Below are 19904 nucleotides of genomic sequence, written 5' to 3'. Positions count from 1 at the left end.
CATTAAAACAGATTGTCTGATCATTTATCTCACTGTTGTTTTTGGAACCTTGCTGTGCACAAATTGGCTGCCACAGTGACTACACTTCAAAACTACTTCACTGACTGTGAAGCGTTTTGGGACATCCTGAGGATGTGAAACGGAAGTTTATTCTTCAAAACAGGGAACCCACAAAAAGTGGGCACTTTCTTGCAATGGATTTAATTCTTCCTGTCAAAATTTTACAAATCAATAATCCTAGACAAGGCAAGAAAAGCTCAATTGTGTGAAATGGGGGATTGAGTAGCACCACCTGTTCTTTGGACATTGGTTCCATTGCTTCTGACAAATTCCATCTACTCCAGAGCGTTGTCCCTGTGTCACAGCCACCGGGGTACAAAGTGAAAAGGGTGGGCTAAATATCAGTCCGGCTCATAGCAAAAAAAAATTACCTATAATTTGAAATAAATCTGCACTTTAATAACATCTTCTCATAGAAACATAGAAGATAGGAGCAGGAGTAGGCCATTCGGCCCCTCGAGCCTGTTCCGCCATTTAATGAGATCCTGGCTGATCATCCAAATTCAGTACCCTGTCCCTGCTTTCGCCCCATAGCCCTTGATCCTTTAGCCTTAAGAAATATATCTAACTCCTTCTTGAATATATTTAATGAATTGGCCTCTACTGCCTTCTGTGGTAGAGAATTCCACAGGTTCACCACTCTCTGGGTGAAGAAATTCCTCCTCATCTCAGTCCTAAATGGCTTACCCCTTATCCTTAGACTATGACCCCTGGTTCTGGACTCCCCGGCCATCAGAAACATCCTTCCTGCATCTAGTCTGTCCAGGCCTGACAGAATTTTATAGGTTTCGATGAGATCCCCTCTCAATCTTCTAAACTCCAGTGAGTACAAGCCCAATCGACACAATCTCTCCTCATACGTCATTCCTGCCATCCCAGGTATCAGCCTGGTGAATCTTCGCTGCGCTCCTTCCATGGCAAGAACATCCTTCCTCAGATAAGGCGACCAAAACTGCACACAATACTCAAGGTGCGGTCTCACCAAGGCCCTGTACAACTGCAGCAAGACATCCTTGTTCCTGTACTCGAACCCTCTTGCTACGAAGGCCAACATACCATTTGCCTTCTTAATCGCCTGCTGCACCTGCATGCTTACCTTCAGCGACTGGTGCACAAGAACACCCAGGTCTCTTTGCACTTCCCCTTCTCCCAATCTATTGCCATTCAAGTAATAATCTGCCTTCCTGTTTTTGCCACCAAAGAGGATAACCTCACATTTATCCACATTATTATAGTGCATTTGCCATGTTTCTGCCCAATCACCCAACCTGTCCAAATCGCACTGGAGTTTCACGACATCCTCCTCACAGCATACCCTCCCACCCAGCTTTGTGTCGTCTGCAAATTTGGAGATACTGCATCCAATTCCCTCGTCCAGATCATTAGTGAACAGCTGGGGTCCTAGGACCGATCCTTGCGGTACCCCACTAGTCACTGCCTGCCACTGGGAAAACGACCCGTTTATTCCAACTCTTTGCTTTCTATCTGCCAACCAGTTCTCTATCCAAGTCCAAAGATGTGCGGGTTAGGTTGATTGGCCATGATTAAAATTGACCCTTAGTGTTAGGGGGGATTAAATACGTGGGGTTACGGGGATAGGGCTTGGGTGGGATGGCTGTCGGTGTAGGGACCGGGTGCTAGGGTTTGGATGATCAGCCATGATCTCATTGAATGGCGGAGCAGGCTCGAAGGGCCGAATGGCCTACTCCTGCTCCTATCTTCTATGTTTCTATGTTTAATATCTTGCCCCCAATCCCATGTGCCTTAATTTTGCAAGCTAATCTCTTATGCGGGACCTTATCGAAAGCCTTCTGAAAGTCCAAATACACCACATCCACTGGTTCTCCCTTATCTATTTTACCAGTTACATCCTCAAAAAATTCCAATAGATTAGTCAAGCACGATTTACCTTTTGTAAATCCATGCTGACTTTGTCCGATCCTGTCACTGCTTTCCAAGTGCTCTGCTATTACATCTTTTATAAATGGACTCTAGCATTTTCCCCACTACCGATGTCAGGCTTACCGGTCTGTAATTCCCCGCTTTTTCTCTACCACCTTTTTTGAATAGTGGGGTAACATTAGCTACCCTCCAATCCATGGGTACTGTTCCAGAGTCTATCGAGTTCTGGAAGATGACCAGCAATGCATCTACTATCTCCAGGGCCACTTCCTTAAGTACCCTAGGATGTAGATTATCAGGCCCTGGGGATTTATCGGCCTTCAATCCCGTCAACTTCCCCAACGCCATTTCCCTACAGATACTGATTTCTTTCAGTTCCTCCCTCTCATTAGTCCCTATGTTCCTCGACATCTCTGGGAGGTTATTTGTGTCCTTCTTTGTGAAGACAGAACCAAAATATGTATTTAATTGGTCTTCCATTTCTTTGTTCCCCATTATAAATTCCCCTGATTCTGACTGCAAGGGACCTACGCTTGACTTCACCAATCTTTTTCTCTTTACATATCTATAAAAGCTTTTACAGTCAGTTTTTATGTTCCCTGCAAGCTTACTTTCATAATCTATTTTCCCCCTCTTAATTAATCCCTTTGTCCTCCTTTGCTGAATCCTAAACTGCTCCCAATCCTCAGGTTTGCTGCTTTTTTTGGCCAATTTATATGTCCTCTCTTTGGATCTTATGTTATCCCTAATTTCCCTTGTTAGCCACAGTTGAGTCACCTTTTTTGATTTATTTTTATGCCAAACTGGGATAAACAAATTCTGTAGTTCATCCATGCGATCTTTGAATGTTTGCCATTGCCTATCCACCGTCAACCCTTTGAGTGACAATACCCAATCAATCCTACCCAACTCGCGTCTCATACCATCATAGTTCCCTTTATTTAAATTCAGGACCTTGGTCTCTGAGTCAACTACTTCACTCTCCATCTTAATGAAGAATTCTATCATATTATGATCGTTCTGACCCAAGGGGCCTCGCACAACAAGATTGCTAATTAATCCTTTCTCATTGCATAATACCCAGTCTAAGATGGCCTGATCCCTAGTTGGTTCCTCGACATATTGGTCCAGGAAACCATCCCGTATACACTCCAGGAATTCCTCCTCCACAGTATTGTTACTAATTTGGTTAGCCTAATCTATATGTAGATTAAAGTCACCCATGATGACTGCTGTGCCCTTATTGCACGCTTCTCTAATTTCCCTTTTAATGCCATCCCCAACCTCTGCATTACTGTTTGGGGGTCTATACACCACTCCCACTAATGTTTTCTGTCCTTTGGTATTTCTCAGTTCTACCCATACAGATTCCACATCATCAGAGCGAATATCTTTCCTTACAATTGTGTTAATCCCCTCTTTAACCAGCAATGCTACCCCACCTCCTTTTCGCCTATCTTTCCTGAATATTGAATACCCCTGGATGTTGAGTTCCCAGCCTTGGTCCCCCTGGAGCCATGTTTCCGTAAAGTCCGTATAGTAAAGTCATCAGGATAGTTGGGTAGAAAATGAAAATATCACACTGATGTAGCAAAGGATTTTCTTGAGGTTGCAGCTGAGGAACATTATTGAGACGATTTTACTCAGTCTAACGTTGGGTGCTAAAGGTAGGTGAATGAGATAGTTAAGCTCAACTTCATCTGTACTTTGACACCAAGTATTTTAATTTTCATCGCAGTGTTCTCACCAGAACCAAATGGTTAGGATCCTGCCCTAGGGTGGTGGGAGGGGGGAAATGAGGAGTGGGCCAAATCATAATCCAGTTTGCTTAAAAAGAGAAAAAAAGAGTACTTTCCCTAATGAGTCAGCTAGTTAAGCCAGTGACTACCTGGACCTTGGACATCTGGAAGGTCCTAGGTTTGATCTCTTATCTGTGCTATGTTAGCTGACCTCAGCCAAATGAACGGAAGGAAGCAACAAGAAGCTGCAATTGACCTCTGTACCCAGTTTAGCTGGAGCGAGTAGGGCAGCCTTTCTGCGGTTGATGGCTATCTTGTAACCCTTGCTGAAATGCACATGGACATTGGGCAAGGACAGGATTGGGCTTGGTTTCCATGTCTCCCCCCGCCCCCGCTGTAGAATAGCTCGTCGATACTCACTGTCTTGGCTCGCGCATGAGGAATGGCCAGAAGACTCTTGGCACCTGTGGAGCTATATCCCTGCAAAAGGGGCAATGTTTTTGGAGGGTGGGGGGAAGGCAGGGGAGAAAATTGACAGGAAAAGGAAAATAAAGAAAACCATTACTAACACGACCGAGTTAAAATGCAACAAGAAGAGGGTGTGTATTTCAAACACTTCACCAGTAAAGGGTGTCCCTTGGATTCCAAGCAACTTGCAATATCACCAGCCAAAACATCTACCACAGGTACGCAAAGCTTCCACAAGACTGTCAAGGGTGCTCCAGGGAAGAATGCAATTTGTTTTTGTTTTAAACTTACACATGCTGCGTTTGCTCTTCTGGCTGCTGAGCTCCGCTGTTCTTTTTCTTCTGCGAGCGCGAGGGTTTTTTCTTCTTGGGTTTGCTGGCGTTCTGGTTGTTCTGCTTGTTGGTCATGGCGAACTGCGCAGAGGTGATATCGCTCTGCAGCAAGTTGACGAGCAATGGACTGGTCAAAGTGACGTCTTTATTGTTCGGAAAACCAGAGGCAGTGGCCAATGACATCTGACTCCCACTTGCAGTGGCGCTATAAGGAGCACTGAAGGGCATACCGTGCCCGGAAAAATGGGGCCCAGCAGAGTTACCAGCCTGCATGTGAGACGCAACTGCGCTTTGCTGCATTTGTAGGTCAGGCAGCATCTGGGTTAGATTGGCATCATTGGCTGATGTTGTATGGTCACCATGCTGCTGTGTTATATGAGGTACTGAAGGTCGAAGCACTTGTCCCTGCATTCCAATCCCTTGAGAAGAATTCCCATTCAGAGGATTCTGCTGGATCATCTGTGTGGAAAATTGAACCATATTACCTTGCGAGTTTGTGGCAGGTCCCCTCATCATCTGACCTGGCCCCACTATTACATTTTGCTGGTTCTGATTATTGAACCCTTGTTTGTTCCCCTGCACCTGACTGACAACAATCTGCTCAGGAAGCCCCATCATCTGGCTTTGCTGTAATATGACTTGACCCTGAGGTCCTATTAATTGGCCATGAGTAGTCATTATTTGCTGGCCCTGTTGTGAATGCAATTGTTTGGGTGGAGTCATCCTCTGTCCAGATGGAACGATATTATGGCTTTGGGACACCGCCGCCATCATCATTTGGTTTTGGATGAGCTGGGGACGAGAAATAATCATCTGGTTTGACGGATGTAGACCTTGAGATTGAATGTTCATCATCTGGCCCTGCGAAGGTGCGATCTGCTGATGCATGCCAATAAACTGCGACGGAGGGCCCTGCTGCCCTTGTATGCTACCCATATTCACTTGAGGAGTACTGACAGATTGCGGATTATTCATGTTTCCGTGAAGTCCAAGGAGATTTGCTTGCATCACACTCGGTGGCCCGTGAGACTGTACATTCATCGGATTTTGGGAAGCAGCGTTACTTGGACCACCTAGAAACAAAAAGGCAAAATACTGTGAACTTCTTTCCAAACCAATCCTGCCTTTATTCATTTAATGAGGAAACCCTCCCCATTTAGACAGCTTTCAGTACATTTGCAAAAAATCAAATTCTGTTCATAACAGCAGCTGATTAATAGTTAACAAGTGGCTCACCCCTGCGGCAGTGCAGGTGAAACCAGCATTTCAACAATGTGGATCATAAGTTCCCTTGAATTAATTTTTTGGCTGCGTGGCCCCTTTAACAGGCAGCACGGCCCATTCAAATTTCCACACATGCACGGTTTTCCCATTGAAAAACCGGTGAGCAGCCTGTGCAGGACCTCCAGACTGTTGTGCAGCTGCGCAGCTTGACGGGAACATTGATCATAAGTACAATCCTACACCCGCTATTTTTTAAAAAAATAAAGTGGGATTAATCATTTATCTCCCACCCACCCCCAATTCTCTACCTGAACGATGCTCAAACATGAATCTAACTTGATTTTACATCGGATATACGGCACAGAAACAGGCCATTCGGCTCAACCAGTCCATGCCGGCATTTATGCTCCACAAGAGCCTTCTCCCATCTTTCCTCATCTAAATCTATCAGCATAACCCTCTATTCTCTTTCCCCTCATATGTTTGTCCAGCCTCCCCTTAAATGCATCTATACTATTCGCTTCAACCACTCCCTGTGGTAGCGAGTTCCACATTCTCACCACTCTCTGGGTAAAGAAGTTTCTTCTGAATTCCCTATTGGTGACTATTTTATATTGATGGCCTCCAGTTATGCTCTTCCCCACAAGTGGAAACATTCTCTCTGTATCCACTCTATCAACATTTTTCATAATTTTAAAGACCTCTATTAGGTCACCCCTCAGCCTTCTTTTTTCAAGAGAAACGAAACCCAGCCTGTTCATCCTTTCCGAATATGTATACCCTCACACTTTTGGTATCATCCTTGTAAATCTTCTCTGCACCCTCTCCAGTGCCTCTATATCCTTTTTATAATATAGCGACCAGAACTGTTCGCAGTACTCTAAGTGTGGTCTAACTAGGGTTCGATACAGGTTTAACGTAACTTCCCTACTTTTCAATTCTATCCCTCCAGAAATAAACCCTAGTGCTTGGTTTGCTTTTTTTATGGCCCTGCTAACCTGTGTTGCAACTTTTAGTGATTTGTGTATTTGTACTCCGAGATCCCTTTGCTCCTCTACCCCACCATTTTTTAGGGAGAAAAACCAACCTGTATGTTGCACATTCTGGTTGGGCTGCGCCTGTAGAATTCCACTATTCATCGAGGTGGCAGATGCAACAGCTTGGTTTATCTGTGCTTGAGTGAAGTTCTGATTAGGCGGACCTGGAGGGAAAGTTGGTGGGAGACGCTTTGGCATGCCTAAGAGAAAGAGTGATAGTCATGAGTTTTCATTTCAGTATAATTGCTAATTCAATTCCAATTCTGAAAACAGTTCTGGAAGTAAAGAAAAGAAACTTGGATTTATATAGAGCATTTCACGACCTTGGGATGTCCCAAAGCGTTTTACAGCCAATGAAGTACTTTTGAAGTTTAATCACTGTTATGTCAGAAACTCGATAGACAATTTGCACACGGCAAGATCCCACAGAGAGCAATTGACCAGATTGTCTATTTTATTGATGTTGCCGAAACACCAGGAAGAACTCCCTGCTCTTCTTCATATAGTGCCGTGGGATCTTCTACACAAACATAAGAAATAGGAGCAGGAGTAGGCCATTCGGCTCTTCAAGCCTGCTCTGTCATTCAATAAGATCGTGGCTGAGCTTCTACCTCAACTCCACCTTCCCGCACTATCCCCACATCCCCAATTACCGCCCCATCAGTCTACTCGCAATCAACAGCAAAGTGATGGAAGGTGTCGTCGACAGTGCTATCAAGCGGTACTTAGTCACCAATAATCTGCTCACTGATGCCCAGTTTGGGTTCCTCCAGGACCACTTGGCTCCAGTCCTCATTACAGCCTTGGTCCAAACATGGACAAAAGAGCTGAATTCCAGAGGTGAGTGACTGCCCTGGACTTGACTACCACTCTCCTTGATGAGAGTGGCATCAAGGAGCCCTAGTAAAACTGAAGTCAATGGGAATCGGGGGGGGGGGGAAATTCTCCACTGGCTGGAGTCATACCTAGCACAAAGGAAGATGGTTGTGGTGGTTGGAGGTCAATCATCACAGCCCCAGGACATCGCTGCAGGAGTTCCTCAGGGCAGTGTCCTAGGCCCAACTATCTTCAGCTGCTTCATCAATGACCATCCCTCCATCATAAGGTCAGAAGTGTGGATGTTCGCTGATGATTGCACAGTGTTCAGTGCCATTCACAACTCCACAGATAATGAAGCAGTCCATGCCCGCATGCAGCAAGACCTGGACGACATTCAGGCTTGGGCTGATAAGTAGCAGGTAACATTCGCGCCACGCAATGACTATCTCCAACAAGCGAGCGTCTAACCACCGCCCCTCGACATTCAACGGCATTACCATCGCCAAGTCCCCCACCATCAATGTCCTGGGGGTCACCGTTGGCCAGAAACTTAACTGGACCAGCCACATAAATACTGTGGCAACAAGAGGTCAGAGGCTGGGTATTCTGCAGCGAGTGTCTCACCTCCTGACCCCACAAAGCCTTTCCACCCTCTACAAGGCACAAGTCAGGAGTGTGATGGAATATTCTCCACTTGCCTGGATGAGTGCAGCTCCAACAACACAAGAAGCTCGACACCATCCAGGGCAAAACAGCCCGCTTGATTGGCACCCCATCGACCACCTTAAACATTCACTCCCTCCACCACTGGCGTACCGTGGCTGCAGTGTGTACAATCTACCAAATGCACTGCAGCAACTCGCCAAGGCTTCTTCGGCAGCACCTCCCAAACCCGCGACCTCTTCCACCTAGAAGGACAAGGACAGCAGGCGCGTGGGAACACCACCACCTCCAAGTTCCCCTCCAAGTCACACACTATTCGGACTTGGAAGTATATCGCCGATCCTTCATTGTCGCTGGGTCAAAATCCTGGAACTCCCTCCCTAACAGCACTGTGGGAGAACCTTCACCACACGGACTGCAGCAGTTCAAGGCGGCTCACCACCACCTTCTCAAGGGCAACTAGGGATGGGCAATAAATGCTGGCCTTGCCAGCGACGCCCACATCCCAGGAACTAATTAAAAAAAGAGTCCCTTAGTATTCAAAAATCTATCAATCTCTGGCTTGAATATACTCAACAATTGAGCATCCTCTGGGGTAGAGAATTCCAAAGATTCAAAACCCTTTGAGTGAAGAAATTTCTCTTCATCTCAGTCCTAAATGGTTGACCCCTTATTCTGAGACTGTGACCCCTAGTTCTAGACTCCCCAGCCAGGGGAAACATCCTCCCAGCATCTACCCCGTCAAGCCCCTTAAGAATTTTATATTATTCAATGAGATCACCTCTCATTCTTCTAAATATAGGCCTAGTCTACTCAAGCTCTCCTCATAGGACAATCCTCTCATCCCAGGAATCAGTCTGGTGAACCTTCGTTGCACTCCCTCTATGGCAAGTATATCCTTCCTTAGGTAAGCAGCCCAAAACTGTACACAGTTCTCCAGGTGTGGTCTCACTAAGGCCCTATATAATTGCAGCAAGACCTCTTATACTCCAATCCATTTTAATAAAGGCTAACATACCATTTGCTTTCCTAATTGCTTGTTGTACCTGCATGTTAACTTTCTGTGATTCGTGTACAAGGACACCCAGGTCCCTCGGACGACCAAAATTTCCCAGTCTCTCGCCTTTTTAAAAAAAAAAATATTCTGCTTTTCTATTTTTCCTACCAAAGTGGGTAACTTCACATTTTTCCACATTATACTGCCAGGTTTTTGTCCACTCACTTAGCCTGTCTATATCCCTTTGCAACCGCTTTGCACCCTCCTCACAGCTTACTTTCCCACCTAGCTTTGTATCGTCAGCAAACCTGGATACGTTACACTCGGTCTCCTCATTAGTGGAGGCCCCAGCACTGATCCTTGCGGCACCCCACTAGTTACAGCTCACCAACCCGAAAGTGATCAGTTTATTCCTACTCTCTGTTTTCTGTCGGCTAACCAATCCTCTGTCCATGCTAATATATTACCCCCAATCCCATGAGCCCTAATTTTGTGTAGTAACCTCTTGTGTGGCATCTTATCAAATGCTTTTTGAAAATCCAAATACACCACATCCACTGGTTCCCCCGCTCGCTACAACCTTAAAAAAATCTAACAAATTTGTCAAAGACAATTTCGCTTTCATAAACCTGTGTTGACTCTGCCCAATGATTTTCTAGGTGCCCTCTTCCCACGTCCTTCATAATAGATTTGAGCATTTTCCCTACTACTGATACTACACTTCTTCCTCAGATTTTTATCTACCATAAGGATTTGTCTTTTTTTTTTTAATTCATTCTCAGGATGTGGGCATCATTGGCAAGGCTGGCATTTATTTCCCATCGCTAATTACCCTCGAGAAGGTGGTGGTGAGCCAGCAGCAGTCCGTGTGCATGATAGTTTTTTGTAGTGGTTCTTGATACTTGCAAGTGGCTTACAAGGCCACTTCAGAGGGCAATTAGGAGTCTGGAGTCACATATAGGCCAGACCAGTTAAGGATGGTAGATTTCCTTCCCTAAGGGACATTAAGAACATAAGAAATAGGAGCAGGAGTAGGCAATTAGTGAGCCAGTTGGGTTTTTAAGACAATCCGGTAGTTTCATGGTCACCACTAGCTTTTTATCCAGGTTTATTTAATTAACTAAATTTAAATTCCCCAGCTGCCATGGTGGGATTTGAACTCGCATCTCTAGAATATTAGTCCAGGCCTCTGGATTACTAGTCCCGTAACATAACCACTATGCTACCGTACACAGTAAAAATAAAAAAGCATTATATTTCCTTACTAACAATCTTAATCTTTTAATGTTGCAATACTTACTTCCTATAACAGAATGGGAACTCTGTGCCACCTGGTTTGCTTGCATCATAAAGCCAGCAGGCAAGATTCCTTGCTGAACACTTGGACCTCGACTTGGAGAACTCTGGCACACTGCTGGCTGAAACGTCTGAGGGAGAGAGCTGCTCTGGGGCGTTCTGGGTCCTATATGCTGCTGTGGCTGGTTCACCGTTGGCGAGGATGAAGGGGAGCTTTGTTGGAAAGAAGAAGGAGACGAAACTGGAGACTTGTTGGTTAGGTGAGGCTGTTGCAAGGGGGTGGGAACTCGAGAAGGTCCTCCCTGATGGCTCTTAGGGGTTGGCGACGCAAACTGTGGTGAGCTGCAAGGCTGAGAAAATGCTTGATGGCCTTGTGATGTTTGCTGACTTCCAAATGGGTACGGAGGGGGAGGATGAGTGGGGGTCTGCACAGTCGCCAGGGACGGTCTGGTCGGAAGCTGCTGAGGCTGCATTTGTCCAGGCATAGGAGCCTTCTTCCACATCTGATTTGCCAAAGTTCCTAAGGCCCCCTGGGTTGAGGGCGGTTGGATTACTGCTGTTGGGACTTGATTCCAGGTGGCGGCTATGGAAATTTGAGCCGGGTTAAATTGAGGACGCCCTCCCTGCAGTTGGGGTTGTTGCAGACTGGCTGGGGCTATCTGCCGGTTGGTTGACATTGTCTGCACAATGTGAGGCTGAGGAGGCAACGATCCAGAGGGGTGACCTGGTGCTTGAATGTTTAGAGTTGACAGAACAGAATCCATACCTGGTAAAAATAAAAATGCAACACTTAATTTCAAAGCTGGAAATTCAAATATTGTAAAATGATGAAAGGTTTTCTATTTGTCATTATCACAGGCAATAATGCTGTCTATCAGAATGAGGTTGCCATCTGTAGCATTTTGTGGTTTATTTGTATTGCCATATTGAATTTTAAAATCGGACATTGCTGTAATGATTAGATTCAGCTTTTAAGGCGTTATCGCTCCCAAGGAAATGCAGCACTTTTTGACTCAATATTAACCATGAATTCCAGGAAGAAACTAGGCTGGTGGCCATGGCAATCAGAAGTGCTTAGCTACCCAAAAAAGGGATGTGCCAGCCAAATTTACTTATGCAAGTTTCTATAGCTTTGAGACAATGAAAAACCCCAGGAGTCAGTCAGCTACAAGTTGGACGATCGGCAAAGATGGTTCCTCATTCAATCTTGATAGACTGTCAACCAACTTAATTGATTACAAATTACGTTGTTTCTGATGAGCAATTCAATTTAGAGCCCTTGGTTGTTGACAGCCTGATGGGCCAAACTCCCAAGTACAAAGAGGTAAGAGAAGGGTCAGAGGACTCTCGTGCTCTCTCTTTCTTTTTCTCTGACACCAGTTAGGTGTGAAAATACAGTACCAGTTAGTTGGAGTGCTTTGCAATCAGTCTTTCATGAAGACAGAAGAATGCAAGTGGTGCAACGTGACATTACAGTAGACAACATACGCAAGGGTTCTATGCTACAATCACTGGCTCACTCCATCATTTAACTAGATATTGGAAAAAGGTGCACTCCTTATCGTAGGGGATAGACATTCCACTTATGGGAGTGACTGATGGCACTGAACCCAAGGGAATATCTCATGTAAAACCTGCAAATTTGTAACATTTTCGGAAATGCCAATATTGCAAGCTGATGATGAAAAGTTTTCTATTTGTTACAGGCATTTTAATATTTGCTATCAGAATGAAACGGCCATCCTTTAAAGTTTCAATACAGTAGCTCCTGGCTGGTACTAAAGCTTTCAGGCTTCAACGCTTCCTATACGCTGTTCAAAAGTTGACAGGATGTTAAGTTGCACTGAATGTCGCTTAGGTCCTTCCATATCATTCGCTATTTGAGGCAGCAAACAGTGAGTCATCCCACATCCCTCTTCCTGGAAAATGCCTCTCCTTCACACAACCACAAAACGAGACCTCAAGGTAGGGCATGCAAATATGAACCTGCATCCTATCATGCCATGTCTCAGTGTGCTAGTGTGAATAGTTTCAATAAACATGGGCATGCTTTCCACTGGAAACCTGTAAGTGTAGTGCTGGCATAAATAATCTATTTTGAAACATTTCCTGCTTCCCTTGCAACACAAAGGGCTGGATTTTGATACTGGAGGCGTGTAGGAGGCGGGACTACAACTTTCGGGGTTGTAGTCCCGCCTCCATCGAGTTATAGCCAGCCCACGCAATTTTCACTTGATTGACCTTGTTGCGTCCGGGCCACTTAAGGGCCACCCAGCAACAGGTGATGTCACAGGTTGACATTTCATCTGTCAAGAGCTTTTGACAGATGAAATATCAGCGTTTGACAGCTCTCTGAAGCTGTCAAACACTGACAATCTGTACACTAAGTTAATTCCTTCCTCTCAGGCTGATTTAGAGATCTCTCCAGAACAGAAAGCTGAATGCTGCAACTTTTGACAGCTCGCGGCCATTCTGCTTTCTGTGCCGGTGAGATGAGGGACTCCCGAGACCTGAAGGAAGGCTGTAAAGGTAAGTAAAACTTATTTAAACACTTTACACACACCAAACATACTTACCTCTGCACTCATGCACACATCACTCACCTGAACACCGGACACCTCGAACCCTCCAATCCCCACGGCCCGCCTCGCTAACTTGGCGTGGTTTGAAGCCGTCGGGAATCCCACACTTCAGGGATAAAAATAGGGATTAGGCTAAAAACTGCCTGTTAACTACCTGTTAACGAGCAGTTAATTGGCACTAATCCCCTTCCCGCCTCGGGGAGGCGCGTCCTAGCACAGGTTGGGTATCCGCCTCCTTTGAAACTGGCATGGAGGCGGGATGAGTTTGTGCCCCCCGATTTCACAATTTTAACCCCCCCACACGCCTCCAATCCCGCCTCAACGGCCCAATGAAAATCGAGCCCAAATTGTATATTATACAAGGACAGCAGCTTTAAGAGTACTCTGCTCAAAATGGCATGCCTGGTAATGGAAAGTAACAAGCTCAGAGTTTGCAGAACAGTTGGAAGGCACGATGATTTACCTCCATACATATATAAACAAAGACCGTAGTGACTAGGAATTAATTTAAGAAATGTTCTAAAACTCAAGTCTGTTCCGTGCACCCTATTCAGGCAAAATAATTTATACATTTTCATAAGTTAAAGACAAATGACGTACTACGGTACCTTGTTTTACCAATGTAGAAGTTAAAATGTGTACAAAACAAAAAATCCACAGGGTTGAACTAGCCTAGAAGAGACGAGAACTGCACATCATACTGAAAACTCTTTCCTCTGTAACTGCTGCCTCCTGTAAGAAACAAGTTTGTAATGCATTAAATCCCCTCCTTACCAGGCTGTGAGGTGGCTCGAGTAGTGGGATGTGGTACTCGGTTCTGCAGTAGCTCTGAACTTGCTCCACTACCAACCAAGGAAGCTGCCATATTGCTACTTGAAGGGAGCATGGGAGCAGATGGATTGTTAACTCTAATCAAACCTATTTCCAAAAATAGAACATGGAATTATAATCCTGTTGAATGTCATATTATAATTGTCTCATTAGTATTTGCATTTGGCACTGACTTTTTCAGCAATATTTTCCTGATCCATATTTAATTTTGTAACTTTAAGCACCAATGCGCATTACTTTGCAGTTCTCAATACTGACAATCATGTGTCTAGTTTTAAAGTCTTTGTAAGCCTTTGAATTTTCTTCCTTTCCTCATAATGACTCATTTTCCTTCATACAATGTGATCCTTAAACATAGACACTTACAGTATTCTTATGTCAAGACATATAAATACTGTCAAGAGTTGCCCCTGGATTGATCTTCGAGGTGCTCTGATCAAAGCTGACCACTTAAAATCCACCACCGATTACTGTCCCCATCTCTCGCTCTTGTTATCTAGCATACTCCTTTAACCAATTGACAATGTCCTGCTTTAACTACAGTCCTTATTTCAGCCACAAGTCTCTTGAGACACCTTATAATGCTTTTGAGTCTAGATATAACAAGTGCACAGTTTACATCTGTTAATTCAAAGTCACGTAATGATCTAATAATTAAAAGAAAATTCATACCCTATCTCCGCTTGCCTGTTATTTATGTGCCTTCAAGTGCAGGAATGGAGAAAAGTGACCAATACAGGGAATGGATGCTCACAGATAGTGAAAGCAAAATTCTAGACTCAGTTAGATGCTCAATGGGGAGGACTTGCTGAATGGATAAATGAAGATGGGTCAAATGGCCTTTCTCATCCATAATTATCTTGTGATCTTTTATTTCATACTGTCAGTCAGGCATAAATAGGTCTTGCCCCCAATACTGAATCATACTTCTTCTGACAATCAACCTGAAACGTTAACTCTGTATCCCTCTCCAAGATGCTGCCTGACCTGCTGAGTATTTCCAGCTGTTTTTTTTTTCTGAACCATACCTGGCTTTATAAAAAGAATGCAGCGTTGCACTTCTAAGGGACCACTTTGGCACTGCTTTCAAAAGGTATCCCCTTGCTCCAAAAAATGCTTATCTGTAGAACATTTTAACTACCTTGACCTCCTTGCAAAGAAAATCCTGGTTCCATTCGGATTGGATTCACGGGCCCATTTACTCGCATCTCTTGGCCTCTATGCTGTACTAAAGCCAAGTTAATAACTCCTTCACCTGAAACAAAATGAAACTTTCAGATTTAAAAAAAAAAATACTTTTGGACTTTTGAAGTACATTGCACTAAAACTTTTATATAATTCGTTCTCCACTTTACTTTGCATCATACCAATAACAAACATTTTTGATCATCAAACATCATTGAGATGATGACCTGACCTGCTGAGTATTTCCAGCATTTTCTGTTTTTATATCATTGAGAATCAGAATTTGTGCAGTACTTTAGTCGCTATACTTAATGACTTTTTGCCCACATTTGTAGTATCCTGCTGAAATCAACCAAGCTAGAATATCCACCCATCCAATACTGCATACATTAAAAGGTAGTAAAGAATGGACAAAATACCTTCAATCTGAACAGAAAGAATGCCCAAGTCACGCAGCTGCTGGTTATTATTCTGAGCCATCAGTCGTAATCGCTCTGCGGCTTCACGGGGAATATTAAACGTTACACGAACGCTGTTCCATGGTTCCACTTTCTCCAGCTTCAGTTTCTTGGAATCTGGTGGAGAAGTTATCAAATATTTGATAGCCTTTTCAAAGATTTTTGGCACTTGCCCTCCAAAAGCACTGTTTGATATTAAAAGAACACACTCGAAAATGTGGTTTAAGTCAATGCCGCACTGCTTTATAAGGACAGGTACATTATGCGTGTATGCATTATGCTTCCACTAACTGGGGGATTCTGTCCCTTTAAAGCCACACAGTCTAACCATTGTTAATTAAAGTGGCTCAGGTCAGAGGTTAACTGTTTGGTATGGGGACTTGTCAGATTGAAAAGTGCCAATCACTTCCAGGCTGCAACTCAGACGCACAAGAGTCTTTTAACATACAAGGATAGCAAACTGCAATATCATACTAGCTCAGCCTGATACGGAGTGTTTTTTTAATCTCAACTTTCCTGTGCTTTCAAGAGGCTGCTCACTGCCACATTTCTCCTCAACCCAGGACAGTTTAGGTCAAATATTTCTACAATCGGTATCTTCATCATTCGCTGACTGATCAGCAGATGAAGTAACTCATACCAGGAAAGAAGAACATCAGTGTTTTCTGTTTTTTAAAATCAAGACAATTTAGACAGGGTTCCACACCAGCCAATTTATTTTCAGAACGTTGATGGGGAGTGTGAAGGCGCAGAAAGAGAAGACACTTCAGTTTTCTTAACAGTACAGGAAACTCTCAATTTACCGGCACCTAAATAACCGGAAATCTCTGTCAACCGGCAAAATTCAGGAGTAGGTTCAGGTAAGTTTCACTTCATATTAGTGGCCGTTCCTGGATCTGTGGCTGTGTAACTGGGGCTCCTACACTTGTTGCTAAGCAACAGGGACGCTTGGTCTGTGGCCAGAGTTCCTGCACATGTTGCTAAACAACAGGGAAGCCTGGATTTGTTGCTGTGTACGGAGCTCTCATACCTTTTAACTATACCTCTCTGTAATCCGGACTTTTTGATAAACCGGCACCACGCCGGTCCCGTTGGTGCTGGATACCAAAGAGTTTCCTGTAGTTTGGATAAAATCCAATTATACATTACTGTACAAGATGGTCTTAAAAAAAACACATTAAAACATATACAGGAAACTTTGTGCTATCCGGCACCCACGGGACCGAGCTGCTGCCGTTGCCTCAAAACTGCCGTACTCTCCAGAGTTACTGTTGCGAGATACGGAGATTCTTATCTCCGTATTTGACAACAAACACTGTTGCTTAGCAACAGCTTCTAAACACTCGGATGTGGCCTGCAAGCTCTGTAGCTGAAGCTGTTGCTATAGCTACAGACCTTGCACAGCTTGACTGTTCAAACAAAGCAAAAAAAACAAACAAAAAGAATAAAAAACGGCTGCTGATTTTTGCCGGTGGCTCCAGATTGCCGGATAGCTCACCTCCGGATAGCACAAAGTTTCCTGTAATACAATAATTGTATAAATGTTTTCAGAATTGCTGTTAAAAAGTGTAATAGGATAGACTACTGTATCCGTAGAACTTCATTGCTCACAAGAGATATTCCCCCCCAACTCCCCCTCAGGCCATGTGCAACAGTTTCAGCAATAGAAAAATAAAAGCTGTTTTAATAGTTTGTTACTTGAGGTTCATTTGCTCAACTCTTCAAATAATATAGGACGGGCTGATCAGTGTTGTACAAGATCTAACAATATGAGAAGATAATGTTACAAGAACGTAGGCTGAGCGTGCATTCACACTACAACTCAACTTTGGTTTCACTTTGCACAGATGCTCCAATTATAATATAAATGCAGGCCCGACACTGAAACAAAGCGAGTGAGGCTCTCTGGAGGAAGTACTCTTACCCCGCTTCACTTCAGAGTTCGAGTGGATCTTGAAACCCGATTTACACTTCGCATCTTTAGTGTTGGAGTGAAGCTAAGATAGCTATCCAGAAATACCTATATCTGAACGTAAGTCATTACAGCATTTACTTTCCGCTCACCTATACATTACCATCACTACAGAATTTGTTTATCCCAGTTTGGCATAAAAATAAATCAAAAAAGGTGACTCAACAGTGGCTAACAAGGGAAATTAGGGATAACATAAGATCCAAAGAGAGGGCATATAAATTGGCCAAAAAAAGCAGCAAACCTGAGGATTGGGAGCAGTTTAGGATTCAGCAAAGGAGGACAAAGGGATTAATTAAGAGGGGGAAAATAGATTATGAAAGTAAGCTTGCGGGGAACATAAAAACTGACTGTAAAAGCTTTTATAGATATTGTGAAGAGAAAAAGATTGGTGAAGTCAAGCGTAGGTCCCTTGCAGTCAGAATCAGGGGAATTTATAAATGGGGAACAAAGAAATGGAAGACCAATTAAATACATATTTTGGTTCTGTCTTCACAAAGGAGGACACAAATAACCTCCCAGAGATGTCGGGGACCATAGGGACTAATGAGGGGGAGGAACTGAACGAAATCAGTATTTGTAGGGAAATGGTGTTGGGGAAGTTGACGGGATTGAAGGCCGATAAATCCCCAGGGCCTGATAATCTACATCCTAGGGTACTTAAGGAAGTAGCCCTGGAGATAGTAGATGCATTGCTGGTCATCTTCCAGAACTCGATAGACTCTGGAACAGTACCCATGGATTGGAGGGTAGCTAACGTTACCCCACTATTCAAAAAAGGTGGTAGAGAAAAAGCGGGGAATTATAGACCTGACATCGGTAGTGGGGAAAATGCTAGAGTCCATTATAAAAGATGTAATAGCAGAGCACTTGGAAAGCAGTGACAGGATCGGACAAAGTCAACATGGATTTACAAAAGGTAAATCGTGCTTGACTAGTCTACTGGAATTTTTTGAGGATGTAACTGGTAAAATAGATAAGGGAGAACCAGTGGATGTGGTGTATTTGGACTTTCAGAAGGCTTTCGATAAGGTCCCGCATAAGAGATTAGCTTGTAAAATTAAGGCACATGGGATTGGGGGCAAGGTACTGACTTGGATAGAGAACTGGTTGGCGGACAGAAAGCAAAGAGTTGGAATAAACGGGTCGTTTTCCGAGTGGCAGGCAGTGACTAGTGGGGTACCGCAAGGATCGGTCCTAGGACCCCAGCTGTTCACAATATATATTAATGATCTGGACAAGGGAATTGGATGTAGTATCTCCAAATTTGCAGACGACACAAAGCTGGGTGGGAGGGTATGCTGTGAGGCAGATGTTGTGAAACTCCAGTACGATTTGGACAGGTTGGGTGATTGGGCAGAAACATGGCAAATGCACTATAATGTGGATAAATGTGAGGTTATCCACTTTGGCTGCAAAAACAGGAAGGCAGATTATTATTTGAATGGCAATAGATTGGGAGAAGGGGAAGTGCAAAGAGACCTGGGTGTTCTTGTGCACCAGTCGCTGAAGGTAAGCATGCAGGTGCAGCAGGCGGTTAAGAAGGCAAATAGTATGTTGGCCTTCGTAGCAAGAGGGTCCGAGTACAGGAACAAGGATGTCTTGCTGCAGTTGTACAGGGCCTTGGTGAGACCGCACCTTGAGTATTGTGTGCAGTTTTGGTCGCCTTATCTGAGGAAGGACATTCTTGCCATGGAAGGAGTGCAGCGAAGATTCACCAGGCTAATACCTGGGATGGCAGGAATGACGTACGAGGAGAGATTGCGTTGATTGGGTTTGTACTCACTGGAGTTTAGAAGATTGAGAGGGGATCTCATTGAAACCTATAAAATTCTGTCAGGCCTGGACAGACTAGATGCAGAAAGGATGTTCCCGATGGCCGGGGAGTCCAGAACTAGGGGTCATAGTCTAAGGATAAGGGGTAAGCCATTTAGGACTGAGATGAGGAGGAATTTCTTCACCCGGAGAGTGGTGAACCTGTGGAATTCTCTACCACAGAAGGCAGTGGAGGCCAATTCATTAATTATATTCAAGAAGGAGTTGGATATATTTCTTAAGGCTAAAGGGATCAAGGGATATGGGGAGAAGGCAGGAACGGGGTACTGAATTTGGATGATCAGCCATGATCTCATTGAATGGCGGAGCAGGCTCGAGGGGCCGAATGGCCTACTCCTGCTCCTATCTTCTATGTTTCTATGTATCACAAATACAATGAACAGTAGAGATATATCATGTACAACAATGTATAACTTGAACTAATCATATTTCACTACTACTAAGACTTTTATTGCTATTTCAGCTCCTCACATCCATCTTCAATACTCAGGAATTACTCAATT

General features: G+C 44.1%; 1 protein-coding gene across 3 annotated transcripts in view; it reads right to left on the bottom strand.

Moving 5' to 3' along the window:
- The window catches only part of ncoa6 (nuclear receptor coactivator 6), a 67489-nt gene that overhangs the window by 25894 nt on the left and 21691 nt on the right, over positions 1-19904 (bottom strand). For 2 of the 3 annotated variants that reach the window (XM_086005745.1, XM_086005747.1), the window contains exons 3-9: positions 15555-15710; positions 15092-15205; positions 13894-14037; positions 10542-11303; positions 6813-6962; positions 4461-5574; positions 4122-4181 (exon numbers count right to left, since the gene is read on the bottom strand). In XM_086005745.1, coding sequence (XP_085861871.1) covers positions 4122-4181; positions 4461-5574; positions 6813-6962; positions 10542-11303; positions 13894-14037; positions 15092-15205; positions 15555-15710 — 2500 coding nt within the window. The remainder of the gene's footprint in view (positions 1-4121; positions 4182-4460; positions 5575-6812; positions 6963-10541; positions 11304-13893; positions 14038-15091; positions 15206-15554; positions 15711-19904) is intronic. The other variant, XM_086005746.1, reaches the window with a different exon arrangement.

The sequence above is a fragment of the Somniosus microcephalus genome, chromosome 13, assembly GCF_052327205.1.
Source record: "Somniosus microcephalus isolate GS21.2 chromosome 13, FLI_Smic_1.0, whole genome shotgun sequence".
NCBI lineage: Eukaryota > Metazoa > Chordata > Chondrichthyes > Squaliformes > Somniosidae > Somniosus > Somniosus microcephalus.
The sequence above is the reverse complement of the archived record's forward strand: the minus strand, read 5'-3'. Positions and strand labels throughout refer to the sequence as shown.